Source organism: Nannospalax galili, unplaced genomic scaffold (assembly GCF_000622305.1).
Source record: "Nannospalax galili isolate Female #2095 unplaced genomic scaffold, S.galili_v1.0 scaffold381, whole genome shotgun sequence".
Lineage (NCBI taxonomy): Eukaryota > Metazoa > Chordata > Mammalia > Rodentia > Spalacidae > Nannospalax > Nannospalax galili.
The window spans coordinates 2,334,295-2,352,287 of record NW_008347312.1 but is presented as its reverse complement, the minus strand read 5'-3'; the positions used below and the strand labels follow the sequence as shown (position 1 = coordinate 2,352,287).

Below are 17,993 nucleotides of genomic sequence, written 5' to 3'. Positions count from 1 at the left end.
GAGAGAGAGAGAGAGACAGAGACAGAGACAGAGACAGAGACAGACAGACAGAGGGACAGGGAGATAGAGACAGAGACAAACACATATACACAGAAAGAGACAGGTTCTCACTGTGTAACACTGGCTGGCCTGGAATTCATTATGTAGACCAGGATGGCCTCCAACTCAGAGAGATCCACCTACCTCTACCTCCCCCGTGCTGGGATTAAAGGTGTGCACCACCATACCTGGCTTACTGAAGTATTTTGAGACCAAATTAATGCAAAAAAAATCTGTGAGAATAAGATATTGAAATCTTAAAGACAGGATCACACGAAATGGAGATTAAAATGAGGCAGGTAAGGTGAACTGTGCAATGCAGGTTAGATCCTGTCTTTATTTGGTGCCTCTAACCTTCTGCACCTCACCCCCGCCCCCCAACACACACACATCTAGGGTCCTTTCTATTTTGGAAGTGCTCACTTGGGAAGAGGCGAAATCCAGTTTCTGCAAGCCTGCCAAGTAGCGGTTTCTCATCATGTCCACCTCCTGCCTTTTGCTATTCAGGAGCGTCTTGAAGGTTAGGATCAATTCCAGATAGGAGGTGGGGGTCACATAGTTATGTCTGAGAAGTGTGTTGTAGTAATCGAGTGACAGCTTCTTCACACTCTCCTGAAAGTATTTGCACATGGAGACAACCCTGCCAAGGGCATCAGGCAGTTAGTCAGGATCCAGCTTCCTACAGAGAGATCTAGCACAGCTTTCCTAACAGACATCAGAAGGCACATACCCTGACTGTGTGCCACCAGAATCCAACAGGTGAGCAGAGTGGAGAAGAGTGGGAAAGGTGAATACTCTTATTAGGATGACCTCTGACCCCTTTATGAAGCGTCAGGGCTTACAAAAGACTTTCTGATTTCTGGCAGTCTGGAGAAGCTTCCCGACTACAGAATACTTTTCATCACATTTTATTCGTTTAGTGTCTGTGTGTGCACGCACATATTGTGCACGTACCAGTGTGCCTGTGGAGGTCAGAGGACAACTTGCTGAAGCCAATTCTCTCTTTCCACCATGTGAGTTCTGGGGATTGAACTCAGGTTGTCAGGCTTAGCAGCAAGTGCCTTTATCTACTGAACCATCTTGCTGGCCCTTGCTTTGTTTTGTTTTCTTCTTTTTTTGGACAGGGTCCCCCCTGTGTAGCCCTGGCTGGCCTGGAATCTGTTATGCAGAAGGGCTTGGCCTTGAACTTGTGGTGATTCTCCTGCCTCTATCTCCTGAGTGCTGGGATCACAGGCTTGCACCACCACACTCAGCTAGCAAAATATTTTAAAATTCACAGAATAAGATAGGCAGGAGTAGAAAGGAAATCAATTACATAAAAATACCCTTTTTCAAACATCCTTCTTTTTTAGACAGTGTCTCACTATGTAGCCCTAGAATTTGTTATGTAGGCCTGGAAGGTGGGCCTCTAATTCATAGAAATACACGTGCCTCTGCCTCCCATGCCTGACTCAAAATATTTTTTAATATAGTCATATTGTGTTTCTCTATTGATACATTAAACCAAGAGTCAGAAACCTTCCCTGGAAAGAGTCAGATAGTAACTTTAATGTTGGGGTCATACAGCATATGCCCAACTTCTAAACTCTGCCACTGTAGTCCAAAATCAGCTTAGAAAATATGTAAACAGAAAACATGGTTGTGTTCTAACAAACTTTATTGACAAAAACAGGCTGTGAATTGAACTTAGTTCGTAGGTTGCCAGCTACTGTATTAAATAACAGCATTGGGCATCAAGTCTAAAAACCACCATAATTTTGAAGAAAGTGATATATAGAGTTATCTGCAATGACTAAGTTATGAAAAAGAACTGTGATTCTTACTGGTACAAAGTCACAGGACCTGCCAATCTAAGTGGGTTTGATACTTATATTCATCAAAGAAAGAAAAACAAAATTCTGGATAGATGCCAGGAGAGCATCAATTTTTTTCATTGTTCAAAGTTGTCCTAGAGATGCCCTCTAGGCCATGGATAAAAACATGGCTTCTATCTCTGTTCATTTTTACGTACCCGCTGGCTTCTACCCACAAGCCCTGGATCCATATTAAGAGTTTTCTAGAGGATGAAGTTTAAAATCCTCAAACAGAACTTAAGGCTGTTGGTGCTCTGACCCATGCCCACTTCGACTTCCATTTGCTTGCTTTATAAACAAATTGAACCTTCTCTGTGTCAGGCACCAAGGCTAGATGTAGAGGCAGGCAAGGTTTCCTCCCTTTATGGAGTACCCGTAGCGGTGATATTCTCAGTTTCCATTACTCTAGCCATAATTAAGAGCTTTGGGGGAACATATCTGCACTTTACACATATGAGATTTTTTGCCCTTACAGGAGCCAGTTTTCTTTCTCTCGGCAGCAGTGTCATGTGCACTGAGAACGTGTGCTCTAAGACTATTGGGATGTCATAATCATTGTATTCAGGTCTTCACATCTGTGACAAGAGGGCATCTATCTCTAGGACAACTCTGAACAATGAAATTTTATTCTTTTACAGCAAAAGTGCTCTATTAAATATCTAACAAAATGTGATCTGATTAAAAATGTGAGACATTTTCTACATGTAAACTGAGAAAACTTTAATACAACAACATAAACAAGCCAGAACCTAGAGCTTCAGTTTGGGGTATGTGGGGTACTGGAACAAAGCCAACACTCACTCTGCCCGAATGTTGTCATCAAGTTCCACATCCTCCAGAAATTTGTTGGCTACTAATTCTAGGGCATCTGTGGGCCAGGACTGGAACCAGTCAATCGTACAACAATTGATTAGCGAAGGGAACATCCGCAGCCGGTTTCTGAAGGCATCCCCGATTGGACTCATGGCTGATGAAAAATAGGCTTCGTTAGTTCCTTTCTACCCATGCAGGGAGATGTAAGGGGCAGGTAGGGATTTCCAAGAATTCTGGAAAAGTTTGGTAAGGGGGCAAATAATGCTTCTTGTTGCTACTGCCTTAGGGATGTAGTTGTGAATAACCATGAGGAGAGCCTGAGAAACTCAGAGGAATCATGGGATGTTTTCATGTAACTTTGTGATGGGTTCTCAGTGTACCACAACAGTCTCCTAACTATCTCATAACGCTTACATACAACTGTACCTTGTAGATCCCTTGGGTCCCTTAATTAGGCTGGAGTCCTTTGACCCACTTGCTCTGGGAAGTCATCTGTAGTTATCTATAGAAGTTGCCTGTGGCTTGTTTCTGACCCTACCTCTGGCCAACTGCAAATTCTTGGTTCTGCACCTCAAATTCCGCTCTATTTGTTTAGATTTGCTGTGGTAAGAGAAAGCATGATGCACAGGTGAAAGTGCAGGGAGGTCAGTGTGGATGAACAGTGAGAGGAGGAACTTGGCTTATGTTGAGTGTAGAGGACACAGGGGATAGCCTGGTAGGTGGTCTTGTAAGACACGGGCTAGAAATTTTGTTCCTGTGGTCCTTATCCTAATGGAAAGCAATTTAATGATTTTATTTAATATGTTTGTGTATATGATCATATTTGTAATACATGAAAAAAACTCTGGATTGGTGGATCCGAAAAGTGTGGAGTAAACAAGAGCAGAGACTGAGCAGTTGGGGTGGTGCAGAGCTGAGGTCTGAGTGAGACAGCAGTGGCTTAGCGAGCACGGAGGCAGTGGGAGGGAGATTGGGGGTAAGTCAGAGAGAACTGTTAAGCACATGTCCTAGGTTTATGGACAGATTGAGGCTATCAGTCACAGAAAACACCATGTGTTCTGTGCTCTTTTTCAATTTGGAGAAGTAGAGAGATTCTAGTTGTTGAAGAGAAGAGTGAGAGAAGATGTCAGAGAAAGTCCAGAGTGAGCCTTGGTGGATGCTTTGATTGGAGCAATGTTGGGACCTCTGGAGGAGGCTGGGCTTAGGATACTGAGAAGACCCTAAAAAGTCCAGAGGGAAAGGGCAGAGTTTGCTTCTTCTCACCAAGCACAACGTGAAGGTTCTTTCTCACTCTCTCAATAAAGAAGTTGTACATGGAAAGCGGGGTGACTTCGATCTTCTCGCCTTCCGTCCTGGCTGCTGTTTGCATCTTTTCCACGAGCTCAGCCTTCTCATCAGCTGGGAAGATATTGGGCACATCGCCCATGTTCAGCAGCATGTTGATGTCTTCCACAAATGACTCGTCCTTAATCTGGTTATCAGAGAAGAGGAACACAGTGCTCTTGGTGGCTACGCCAGCCTGCAGCATTATCTTCTTCAGGTCCTCCCTCCAGTCATTGCCTGTATACTTCTTGGTGATCTCAATCTGGTATAGCTCATATGAGTTGATGAATGTGGACAGTTTGGTGGTACTCTGCCGCCCACTGCCCCCAATGCCCACCAGGAGCAAGTGCCCTTTGTTCTGCTTCAGGACTCTGCAGATCCTGGAGATGTGCTCAATGGCGAACTTGAACATGACCAAAGACATGGGGGCCTTGCTGATGTTGTTGTACTCTTCCAGGTAGTACTCCATGACCGCTGTGAGGTGCTTCAGGTCCGTGATCTCATCATAGATTTTTTGGTCACTTTCTGGCTTCAAGAAATCCCCAAAGAAGAGGCTACGGATGTTGTCATCAGCTATCTTCCCAGTGGGTGATAAGTGGATGAGCACCTGTGGGGAAGGAAAGAGAGTGTCAGTGGGGAGGGAGGAGGTGGGAAATGTGCCTGTTTCTCCTGAGCACACTCTCCAAGTCATGGCTCACGAGTTAAGAGCACTTGCTCCTCTTGCAGAGGGCCCAGGTTTTGTTCCCAGCACCCACATCAAGTAGCTCACAAACTGCTTATAACTCCAGTTTCAGGGGATCCAACACCTCTTCTGGCCTCCTTGACACCTGCATGTATGTGATACACATACAGACAAGCAGATGCACATACATACATACAAAATAATAAAAATAAATATACCTTAAAAAATTAAAGTGTGAGCTGGCTGTGAAGGCACAAATCTGTAATCTCATCGCAAGAGAGGCAGAATCAGGAGGATCACAAGTGCTAGGCCTGCCTGAGCTACTAGAACGAGCCTGGGTTTTTTTTTTTGTTGTTGCTTTTTTTTTTTTAGACTATTTTTTGATTTACTTATTTTTATTTTGTGTGTGAGTATTTCACCTGCATGTTTGTAAGTACACCCATGTATGCAATACCCATAGAGGCCAGAAAAGAATCTCAGAGTCCCTGGAACTGGAATTAGAACTGTAATGTCTAGTAACAACTGGACGATTGTTAGCTACCATGTGGGTGCTGGAACCAAACCCAGGTCCTCTGTAAGAGCAGCCAGTGCCCTTAACCTCTGAGCTATCTCTCCAGTTCCACAAGAGCCTGTTTTTAAAAAGTGGGGCTGGAGACACGGCTCAGCGGTTGAGAGCACTGACTGCTCATGCAGAGGACCTGGGTTTGATTTCCAGGACCCACATGGCAGTTGACAAGTGTCTGTAACTCCAGTTCCAGGGAATTTGATGCCTTTTTCTGACCCCTGCGGGCACTGCATGACACAAGTGCACTTACACACATGTAGGCAATACCCTCATATGTATAAAATAAAAATAGTAAGTAAAATATTGTGAAAAGACCAAAACTCAAACAAACAACACCCCCCTCATCATTAACAGTAATATGAAAAGGAGGGGAGGATGAGGAAGAGTCAGTCTATTTGTTTAGGAGCTAAGCATTGGTGGTAAGGTCTCAGAGAAGGCAGTGGAAGACTAACATTATTTTCATATGGTTACTCCTTTACCAAACAGCAGTGTGGGCTCTGCTCCTGGTCTCTGCTCTGCTTAGGGTAGGAACACTTTAGATGTTTCTGCTCCCTGAGATGGACACCTGGAAATGTTTTTGCCCTTGTCTTCCAGATACAATATAACTCTCCTATAAATTCTCCCTGAAGAAATAATATTTTTTTGGCAATGGAGGTAAAATAAGAAGATGAAGATCTTTAGGTTTAAAATCACTTTCCTGGGGCTAGAGAAATTGTTCAGCAGTTAAGAGTGCTAGCTGCTCTTGGAGAGGACCCGGGTTTGATTCCTAGCACCCACATGGTGATTAACAACCATCCAGTTCCAGGGGATCTGATGTCTTCTTCTGATCTCTGCCGGCATTGCATGACACAGCTGCACTTACATGCAGGAAATATACTCATACAGATAAAATAAAAATAATAAAATATTTTTTTAAAAATCACTTTCCTTATATCAAGATAGAAAAAAGATGCCTGGGAGGCAGAGGCAGGTGGATCTCTGTGAGATCAAGGCCAGCTTGGTCTACATGGCAAGTTCTAGGCCAGCTAGACAGGGAGACCCTGTCTAAAAAATTAATAAAATAAAATATAGGATAAAAGAAAATGTCCATAACTGTATAGACAATCTGTACCTGAACTTTACCAGGGCCTTGGTTAAACTATGAAAAACTTATGCTTTTTTCTCTCAACTTTCAAATGAATTGGCTTTAAAATGCATTTTAAATTAAATTAATTTTGCTGGGCATGGTAGCATATGTCTTTAATCCCAGCACTTGGGAGGCAGAGGCAGATGGATCTCTGTGAGTTTTGGGCTAGCCTAATCTACATAATAAGTTCCAGGCCACCAACCGGGTCTACATAGTGAGACCCTGCTTCAAAAATTAAATTAATTTAATTTTTAAATATTTAAAAATTTTTTATTATGTGTATTTGTGGGTCTATGTGTAGGTATAGGCCTCCAAAGGCCAGAAGAGGGCTTCTGATCCCCTGGAACTGAAGTTACAGGAGGTTGTGAGCCACCTGACATGGGTGCTGGGAACTTGAACTTGAGTCCTCTATAAGAGCAGTGCATGCTATTAACTGCTGAACAATTTCTCCAGCCTGTTAAATTAATTTTAAATAAATAACATCATTTATTAGCTATTTGGATGGATCCAAACTTATATGTTACTACAGAAGTGAAACAAAATTGTACCAAGTAAGATACCAACAACTCAAATGACTGACATATACCATTTCCTATGATTCAGGGAGCAGAGTGCTAAGTCTCAACTGAGAATGGAATCTAGAATCTGAAATTAACATGGGACCATTTCTGAGATCATTTGATCTTAGAATAAGGCTTACCTTCTCCACGGTCTGTTTGAAGCAATTGGAGGTAGTTTCCTTTACCATGTTGAAGAAAATCTGTCTGTCTTCATTGTCAATCAGACGGTCATAAAAGACCCGATAAACCTCATGAATCCAAAGCCGGATAAATTTTTCCAAATCCTAAAAACCCAGAATTTGAATATATGAAAGATGGTGCTTGTGGTGACGGTGCTCAAAAAGTCATCTAGATCCTGATGCTGAGGCAAAGTGTAAATAGGTTAATGCCTATAAAGCACTATGCCAGGCCTACTGCCAAGCATAGACTAAGTGCTTGGTAAAAGCCTAGCTATTACTAACTATCATACATCCAGGGATACTGCTGAAAGATCCAAATGACAGAAACCATAGTGGCTGACCTGCAGGTGGGTGTGAGGGCAGAGCAGTACCCCCTGAATCACTCGTGAGAAGTCCCTCAGGTTAAAGACGTAATGTGATTTGGAGGGAGTTGGCAAGAAGTTCTCGACTGCAGCTCTATAAATTGTCTTAGTAGCCTGCACCAACATCTTCCCATACCTTGGAAGGAAGAGGGAGGCAGACGAGTCACACAGCCAAGCAGAAGTGAGGACCCCCAGGTCAATACCCAGGAAGCAACAGGACTCTCTTACCTTAAGAACATGACATCAAACCCTTTCCCAAAGTGCCAGTCAGCGATAGAACTGAAAATCTTGGTTAAAATCTCATCTTCAAAGGCATTGATAGAAACAATGTTCAGATGGCGAGTGAACCTTCCTGGAAACACATAAATACTTGAGTCTGCACACACACTTCCCAGACCTAGTGACCCTGGGATATAGGAGAGTCGGTCGGTTGCCTTCTGCCCTTGTGGTCTAGAGCCCTGCTGTCTGACATGTCAGCCTCTAGCTACATGTGACAATTGATACTTAAACTAAGTCATATTAAATATACCACCAAGAACACACTTCCTCAGTTCCACTAGTCACATTATCCATGTTCAACAGTCATGAGTGGCTAGTGGCTCTTCTGCTCAGTGCATGTACAGACTATGTCCATGGTCTGTACAAGTATTTCTAACTGTGCCTCCTCTGTTCACATGACTTTTTATATTTAAGATTTTATTTTATTTCTTAATTATGTGTATATGTCTATGTCTATGTGTAGGTATGTGCACATGAGTTCAGGTGCCCACAGAGTCCAGAAGACAGTGTAGGATCCCCTGTAGTTATAGGTGGTTGTGAGCTACCCAATGTAAGTGCTAAGAACCAAACTTGGCTCCTCTATGAGAGCAATGCATGCTCTTAACCACTGATCCACTTCTCCAATCCCACAATATTTTTAAAAAGTATTTTATTGATTATTTTTGTTTACTGAGTATGAGGATACTGCCTGCATGTGTGTAAGTGCATCCATGTTGTACAATGCCTGTGGAGGTCAGAAGAGGGCGTCAGATCAGTTGTTAGCTGCCATGGGGGTGCTGGGAACCAAACTCAGGTCCTCTGTAAGGACACCCAGTGCTCTTAACTGTTGAGCCATCTCTCCAGCCTCCCCCACCACAAGAATGTTTTTAAAAGCTAAGGGAAATACATGGTCATTGTAAAATAGTCAAGTAATTTGTAGAAAGCATCTCTTTCACTGACTTCTGTCCCCATTCCCAAGTTAACGACATTCAGCAATCCACCCTTCTCAGGTCTATTGAGTTCCATTGCTTCCTTCTGCTTCCTTGTGCACATGTGCAAACATCTTCATGTCCTATAGCTTTTGGGAATTGTTTCTACCTGACCAGGGTTCAGTTCACAGCACTAACATGGCAGCTAACAACCATCCCTAACTTCAGGGGATCGATGCCTTGACAGTCATTGCACACACATGGTACACTTATATACATGCAGACAAAACACACATACACATAAAAAATAAATCAAAAAATTTTTAAAAATTATGTATGTAGATATACATACAAACATGCACATATATAAATCTTGCTTGTTAAAAAGTAATGGACTGACTTCATATGTATGTGTCTGTGTTTCATATGTGTGTGTTCATGTGTGGGTGTACATGTGTGTGTTCATGTGGAGGTCAGAGATCAATGTACAGTATTTTCTGTGATGTCTGCCTTTCTTGTGTATGTGTTTGCAAGTGTGTGGCATATATACATGTTTATGTGAGTGTGTGCACATGAGTGTGCAGGTACATATACACTTGTATGTGCATATGTGTGGAGGTAGAATGATATTTTATGTTGTTGATCTGGGGTCATTGGTAGGCATGTGCACTTGAGGGCATCACTCAGTATTTTGATGGTAGGGATAAAAATAGCACTTACTGAATATTTATACTTCTTCCTCTGTTATGGGACACAGGCTGTCTGTCGCCGTGTTCCCCGTCACTGTGCTCTCAATCACCATGCCATAGTGCTTTGAACTTTGGTTTCTCATTTTACCCTAACAGCTGGCAATTATAAGCTAGGTTGTTGGTTCCCTGCTGAATACAAGTTCATTAAAAATTAACATCAGATGTGCGCATTCCCTGACTGTGACAGAAAACAATACAAACAGGATTGCTCTGCCAACCATGAAACTGACCCAGCTTCCTCCTTCACAGCCTCTATGAGTGACTCAGCTTCTTTAGCAAGTGACAACACTGGGTTTTCCTCATTTCTCCAGACTCCTGGATAAAAATTAAGACACTGACTCATCAGATCGCCCCAACTTCCCGAGAGTACCCAAGCCAGAGCAGAGCCCTGCTTCCTTACTTCCTTCAGATTAGCCCGCACAAACCCACTTAGCTCTCTCCACCCAGTACTCTGAGAGCCTCCCATGGAATAGGCTACCGTCGGAGCAAGCGATGCTCCCAATTTCACACCACTACAGATGTGTTCCTGGACGTTGTTGAGCACTGGGTTTCATTACAGAAATACTTCAAAGATCCTGCTTGTGGTTAAATGTGAGAAATTCCCATTGTTGTGTGTGCTGGAAACACATTCCTTTTTGAACAAATCAGGGTTGAATAGAAAGTAGTAATATTATAACAAGTTCCTTTTCTCTCATTGGTGAGAGAAATGCTGAATCTGTGGACTTAAGGTTCCTCAGAGTTTGTTGTGTTCAGACTCATGGTAAAGGCAACCTGGCAATTCTCCTCTTGGCATGGCACCCTCTGTTGGTGAAGAGATAAAGGACTCCTCTCACCCTCTTGTCATCTTACCATTGCAGTGCAAGTAACTTCCAACAAGCCTGGAAGTAATCAGACTCCTCACCAGCTGTGCCCAAACACACACTCCTCAGGATCTCATGACAAAATGCCCTGAACCAATTTCATTCGTGATGGCCAGCTGTGCAGGGGAATGGAGAAGAATAAACCCTTTTCTACACATACCAGTAATGTCATTCCTTCCTCCACCAGGGGGGCCCATGGCTGTCAAAAGCAGCACATCTACTATGTCCAGCTTGTTTGTGTCTTTCTTGTCAAACCAATAACCATGGTCAATCCATTGTCTCAGTAGCTCGATGGGGGGCTGGGCCCCATACACCTCTTTGGCTGGCATGTTGAGGTCATCTGAAAAAAAGAAGCCATACCCACACATTGAGTCCACAGGATCCTCTGGTCTTACAGGGGTAACCAATGACGGTTCCCTCCATGAGAGAGATTATTTCCAGTTGCCCTATCCCTACTTCAGGATCAGTCAATTGATACCCTTGGGTTCAGACTGCTATCTTATTGAGATCCCTACCCCATTATGACTACAGGATACATGGATTAGCACTAACAAATAAGCCATCTAATATTTTCCCATTTTCCTCAGCCAAAATGCATTGATTGTCTAGTGTACCATAGACATTTTGTTAATTTCTAGGCATAAGACAGTGAGCCTGCCAAGACTTTATGTTTGTTGTGTTTCTGTCTCTTGAGATGGGGTCCCACCATATTGCCCAGGCTCATCTCAAACACTTTAGACATGCTCTACCGCCCACCTAACATCTGTATCTAATTTTTTAATTGTGTTGGGGATTGAACCCAGGACCTCACACATGCTAAATAAATCCTGGACTACTGAGTTACAATCCCACCCCCTAATAAGTCTGATCAACATGTAATACCTGAACCCCAGTGAGAGCAAAGCTTAGAGCTGGGGTTTTTCATCAACAAACCCAAAATGGCAAAAATGGATTCTAGGTTTCCTTTGAGAACAAGAATGACATTTTCTTCCAGTAGCACACTGTTCAGTCTCGGCACATAGGAAATACTGAATAAAATGATGGCTCTTTTCAATTTTCTTCAACAAATACTGATGGAATGCCCAGTTTGTGTCAGTGAACATCTTAGGTACTTTACACACATCATTTGACCTACTGCAAATATGCCATTACAGGAAGTAGTATCTCCTGTGTGTTAAAGGTGAGGAGCTGACCCTCAGGTCAGAGACGCATCATACTATGACTAGGCTTGAAAGGCAATATAAGGCCCAGATTGTTTTAGTTACAAGTCTTAAACTGTTTTGGGATACACCATAAAAACAAGGGAGACTGGGATAGAGGGGGAATAAAGGAAAGAAAGGAAGGGGAAACTAAAACAAAATAGGATTCCTGCCTCGAAGGAGTTGATAAACTAGTAAAGATATAAATGTAATCCATGTGATGTGTATTATTAACATATGAGTTTAAAATACAGGATACAAAATAACCTAAGACAGTGGGGCGCTATGAGTCAGTAGTCAGCCAGTAGAAAATAAAAAATTCTTGGCATCAAGAAATCCTATCTGGGTTTGGATCATGACTCCAGAATTTCCTAGATGTTTGATACTCAGTAGGGAATTTAACCTTCTGGAGCCTCAGTTAATGAACAGTAAAATTATGATGATTATAATTTCATGGGGTTATGATGTTCAAATGAAAAAAAAATAAGAAAGTACTCTGTACAAAGGTGAAACCTTGAGAAAATTCTACGTTCTAGTTCACAAACATTTATTTAGCAACTATTAGGTTCCTCCACTTAGTGATAACACACTTGTCTAATACAAAATGGAAAGGGGGATTATCACAAATTACATACTGTTTTTTGGAGGTGTCAGAGTACAAACACCGCAGTCTCCTAAAAATACTGTTTACTACAAAGGAGGGAAGGGGAAGGACAAAAATGGAAGCAAAGGAGGAACAAAAGGGGGAGGAAACAAGGGAGAGAGGGAAGAGGGAGCGAATGCTAAGTTGTATTAACTGGAAATATTTTAACTGCTGGAAAGAGTAAGAGGAACATTGGTTTGCTGCAGCTTGGGTACAGGAAGACCCCACCCAGTGCCTTACCTACAAACACCACCGCCTTCTTCCCCATGGGAGGCCCGAAAAGGCCTTTGCGTCGACGATCCAGCTTTGACATGATGATATCTTGGGTCTGATTGGCTGAAGTTCTGGCAGAGAAATTGATGAAGTTGGGCAGGTAGGTATTCTTGGGAAGTTGGAGAAGGAAGTTGTTGGAGATGGCTGATTTGCCAGTGCCTGTGGGACCCACAAACAGCATTGGGATCTCATGGTCCAGGTAAGTTTTTAAGAAGAAGGTCTGCCGGGCAGTCTCCGTGGTGGGGATGATGAGTTCTGAGACCTGTATCACAGAGACAAGAGAGCATCTTGGCCTTGGGCCCAGGGGACTGGGTATGGCATTCAAGGGATCTGGGTTTGAGGTCTAGCTCCATTTTTTACAATCTTTATGACTTTGCGTGACTATTTAACATCTCTAGAGTGCTCAGTTTCTTAATCTCTGATATGGGGGAAATAATGGCACCTACTATACAGTTCATCAGACATTACATGAGACTATACATGTAAAGGTGGCCTTTGCAGTGAGGAAGCAGAGGTCCAGAATATTCTGCAGTTTTCCCAAGTAACACAGCAAGTAAATGGAAAGGCAGAGATTTGAATCTCAGCTTGTACAGTTCCAAAGTTCTTAATACTAAACTGTCAAATTATAAAAACCAATTACAATAAGGGTTAGAGCCTCGCTACTGTCTCTGAGACTTACTCTCAACCAACCAGCCTGCCTTGTCTCTGGAAAATCCACCTCCCATATGCCACCTATCCTGCCTGGCTCAGAAATTTTAGGTGTTATAATTTAGACCTGGAATGTTTCTCAGAGACTCATGTGTTGAAGGCTTGTCCTCCAATGCAGAAATATTCAGAGGTGGGATTTTTATGAAGTGATTGGATCCCGACCCTTCTGACATCAGTAATTAACCTACTGATGGGTTCATAATTTGTTGGGCTATTGGAGGTTGGTAGACATGTAAGACATAGGATCCAGTTGAAAGGAGCAGAGTGGGTCTTTGGGAGCATGCTTTTGTGGGCTCTATCTTCTCCTTGTCCTGCCTTTCTCTGCTTCCTGGTTGCTATAAGGTGAGCAGGTTTTTTATGCCGTGCCTGCCTGCCATGATGTTATGCCTTAACACGGTTCCAGTAGTGACAGGGGGACCCTAACCGGTAACCTCTGAACCTCTGAGCCAAAATGAGTATTTTCTTTTAAGCTGGCTTTCTCATGCATTTGCCACAGTGACTGAAAGCTAACACAATGTGAATCTTGGACCCCTACCCCCTGTTCTTGCTCCTGACCCACTTCCCAACATTCAGATTCTGGCTTCTGAGACCCATGCTCACCCAATCTCTTGCCTTTTGTAATATGGGTATTGAAGATGTTCTTCCTGGGCTTCAGATCCTAGTTAGAGTTGGAGGGCTCGGTCATGGGCTCCTGGAATCCTTATTACTCTGGGTAGAATATCTTACCTTAGTTTGGCTTCTTTGAGCCTGAACCTGCCATTAGCCATTTGGTCACAACTGATCCTTTGACAGGGAAGGGGATGAAGGTATGGGGAGATATGTATTATATGCACAGGTCTCCTTGCATCATGTCTAGGTCGAAAAGAATTCAGGAACTTGAGGCTGCTGTATTGTACAGCTCTAGGGCGTACCATTCACACCATGGTTTGTAAATGGTGCTTTCAAAGTCAAACTAGACTTGACTTGGGAGCCACCAAATCTAAGTGACTTAGAGGACTTCATAAAGGAAAGCTTAACTTTTTTTGAGAAGTAATTTGGCCAAGTGAAAACAACCAGATAGGTAAGGTCATTGAAACAGGTCAAAGATTGATCAGGCCTAGGAAGAGAACAAACAGTCACTGATGTCTGTATTATCCCCTGGTCTAACCAGGAACCCTCTGAGGCACGTGGACAGTAACGCAGATGAAACTGAGGCTTCAAAAAACCCAACTATCTTGATGAACCCACTTGGCAAATGATGCTCAGTGCAGCTGAGACTGGGCACTTAAAGCAAGTTGGGCTTCTCTCAGTTTCATTTTCAGTGGGTAGGGCAAGTATTCAAGGGAAAAATTCCCAGCAGAATGGAAAATACTTTCTATATTGGGCTGTTGACTGAATGAATTTGGTTAAGATTTCAAATCTTTGAAATTCAGGTGACTAAGTAGTCTACCACCCCACTCAGGATCTGAAAGATCTATTGCCTCACAAAGATAAATAATGTCCACTAGATGACACTAATGGAGGACTAAGAGGATACACTGTGCAAATTCTCCTTAGAATTGAAAGAAAAATTTCTCTGAGGATTTAAAGATCCTTTTTTTTTTTTTTTTTTTTTTGTGGCTTAGATGACTGTGAGGTGGATGGACTCCCTGGTGTTACTAATAACAAGAACAACCAGAGTAACAACAAACACCAATCTAAGCTTAGTATGCACCGCACGATCACATATACCATCTTCAATCTTGCTGATCATCTTTTATACTTTTTCTTCCATCTTAGTGTTCGATAAACTGAGGCAGAGAGCATAAAAGCTAAAGAAGGAACCTGGGTCTCCATGATTTTAAAGTCAGTGCTTTTGAAGGTTTGATCTTTGTAAAGAGCTTTCTTGAAAATGCACACATGGAACTGTTAATTCCTCCACCTTGGAAGAGTACTTGGGAAATTCCAGAAACCACAGTTCTACCACAAATGTATTTCTTTTACCTTTGCACAAGCAGGGATCATCTCCTCCTCTTTGGTGATATATTCTGTCCATGGATTCCAATGTCCACCACCTTGTTTGAGGAAATAAAAATCATAGATGCTTCCTGGAACCAAAGAAACAGAAGTCATTAAAATACCAAGGGTTTGTATTTCATATGTGAGATGTTTGGCTGCCTCAGCTACAGGCATCAAAAATGTACAGCTACCAGTCCAGGTATAATTGTGATACTTAACTGTTGCTGGTAACTATCTAAACTAGAGCAATACTTCAAAAAGATTAATGGCTGGGGCTCTAGAGATGGCTCAGCAGTTAAGGGTACTGACTGATCTTGCAGAGGACCCAGGTTCGAGTCCCAGCACCCACACAGTGGCTAACAATCATCCATAACTCAGTTCCGGGGGAATCCGATGCTTTCTTCTGACCTCTGTGGGCATTGCATGACACGGGAGCACTTACACACATGCAGGCAATAGACTCATATACATAAAATTAAATAAAATATTAAAGATTAATGGCAATATTATTTGTATAAAAATGATAAGATTATGCAACTTATTACATTATTCTTTATATATTTTAAGGACAGGGTCTTGCTCTACAGTCTAAACTAGCCTTAAACTTGGATTCACTCTGTAGCTAAGCCTAGCTTCAAACTTTGTACTTATTTGTTTATTTATTTATTTGGGAGTGGGGCACGTGCTACCATATGGGTCCTGGAGAATGAACTCAGGTCATCAGACTTAACAGCAAGCATATTTTTGCATTGACCTAAGTCAGGTCATCTTGCTGGTCCCCTAGATTTAATACTGGGAACCTCTTATAGCAACCTCCCCACCTCCCCAGTGCTGGGATTATACACTCAGCTATTTTTTTTTTGGTCTCCCTTTTGACAGGGTCTCCCTCCAGCCCCAGCTGACCTGGAACTCATTATATAGACTAGGCTGGCCTCGATCTCACAGAAATCTGTCTGCTTCCCAAGTGCTGGGATCAAAGGCATGTCCTACCACACCCACCTTTAAATTATTCCTTTTTTTGTGTGTATGTAGGGGTAGTAGTGTGGTGGGTGATGTATATACTTGTTAGAATGGGTTTATGCATGTGCTCATGCATACACGTGCTCTTGGGTGAGTGAGGAGGTCAGAGGTTGCTATTAGGTGTCATCCCTGATGATTCTCCATCTTTTTTTATTGAGACAGGGTCTCTCACTGAACCTAAAGCTCACTGATTCCGCTAGATTGGAGGGCTAATGAGGTTTAGCGTCCTACCTGTCTCCACCCCCATTCGGCACTAGGATTACAGGCACAGACTGCCATAGTGCCTGGCTTTTTGTGTGGGTTCTGAGGATAGGAACTTAGGTCCTCATGCTTGGGTAGTAAGTACTTTATTGACTGAACCATTTCCCAGCCCCTCAGCTAAATTACTCTTTTTAAAAAATATTTTATTATTTTTATTTTAGGTGTATGAGTGTTTTGCCTGCATGTGTATAAGTGTACCTGTCTCGTGCAATGCCCACAGAGGTCAGAAGAGTGTGTTGGATTCCTTGGAACTGGAATTACACACAGTTGTTAGCTGCCATGTTGTTGCTGGGAATCAAACCTGGTCCTCTGCAAGAGCAGCCAGTGTTCTTAACTGCTGAGCCATCTCTCCAGCCCTGCTAAATTATTCTTAATAATAAAAGCAGAAAGTGTTTAAAAAGAACAAAACAAGGGGGTAATAAATTACTATATATCCCATATCTAGAAACAAACGTTTGATAATTCTTCCAGGCCTCTTACCAGGTACATGCACATCAACAAGAAAGTATTTTATGGCCAGGCTTGGTGGCACATGCCTTTAAACCCAGCACTTGGGAGGCAGAGGCAGGCAGATCTTTGTGAGTTCAAGGCCAACCTGGTCAACATAATGAATAAAAAGACCTGTCTCTCAGCTGGGGCTACAGGGATGACACCCTGTCTCAAAAAGACCAAAAAAAAAATTTTTTTTTATAAGATGAGATCATATGACATACAGAATTTTTAAACAAAGACATTAAATTTAGCTGTGTGGCAAGGAAGCTTGTAATCCCAGTGCTCAGAAGGCTGAGACAGTAGGGCTGCAAGTTTGAAGCTAGCCTTGGAAACATAGTAAGACCTTGTCTTAAAAAATGATGCTAAATTTTATTTTTTTATTGTATAGAGGAAGATTAAAATGAAACAGAGAGGCCTCTTGAACTCAAGATACATCATTATTCATTAAGGATGCTGGTTCCTAAAAGGTGTGCGTGTGTGTGTGTGTGTGTGTGTGTGTGTGTGTGTGTGTGTGTGTGTGGTGTATACATATGTATGTATACGTGTGAGGTGCATGCTCCTGCATGTGGGTGCATGTGTAAGCATACACCTCATACACCTGTGTGCACATGCATATGGAGGTCAGAAGGCCCTGGGTATGGTTTCTTAGGCATCTTCCGACAGGATCTTTCATTGTTTGAGAACTTCACCAAGCGTTCTAGGCTAGCTGGTCAGTGGGCTCCAGGAATCTGCCTGTGTCCACCTCTCATCTCAACAACTCTGGGATTACAAGTGTCCACTATCACGCCCGGCTTTTTACATGGGTTCCCAGTATCCAAACTCAGGTCCTCACATTTGAGAGGCAAGCACTTTGCCAACTGAGCCATTTCCCCAGCCACAATAGGTGCTTATTGCTAAAAAGATAATACTATCAAACCTTTAAGGAGTTAAAGTGATTATGTGTTATTATTTCATTATTGTATTTTCATTATTGTGGTGAAGTAGAATTTACGTTGCAAAACTAAAGAGAATATAATAAAGCATCATGTATCATTATCTACCTTCAGTGATTATCAACATTAGCAACTCTTGTATCATCCACTTTCTATCACCAGCTATGGTTTCTTTCCCTCCCCCGTCCCT

The 17,993-nt window shown here is 42.5% G+C and overlaps 1 protein-coding gene across 1 annotated transcript in view; it reads right to left on the bottom strand.

Moving 5' to 3' along the window:
* The window catches only part of Dnah3 (dynein axonemal heavy chain 3), a 232,141-nt gene that overhangs the window by 55,038 nt on the left and 159,110 nt on the right, over window positions 1-17,993 (bottom strand). The window contains exons 42-50 of the mRNA XM_029568678.1: window positions 15,084-15,187; window positions 12,381-12,675; window positions 10,459-10,638; window positions 7,731-7,854; window positions 7,482-7,638; window positions 7,102-7,245; window positions 3,969-4,635; window positions 2,694-2,859; window positions 463-679 (exon numbers count right to left, since the gene is read on the bottom strand). Of these exons, the coding sequence (XP_029424538.1) occupies window positions 463-679; window positions 2,694-2,859; window positions 3,969-4,635; window positions 7,102-7,245; window positions 7,482-7,638; window positions 7,731-7,854; window positions 10,459-10,638; window positions 12,381-12,675; window positions 15,084-15,187 (2,054 nt within the window). The remainder of the gene's footprint in view (window positions 1-462; window positions 680-2,693; window positions 2,860-3,968; window positions 4,636-7,101; window positions 7,246-7,481; window positions 7,639-7,730; window positions 7,855-10,458; window positions 10,639-12,380; window positions 12,676-15,083; window positions 15,188-17,993) is intronic.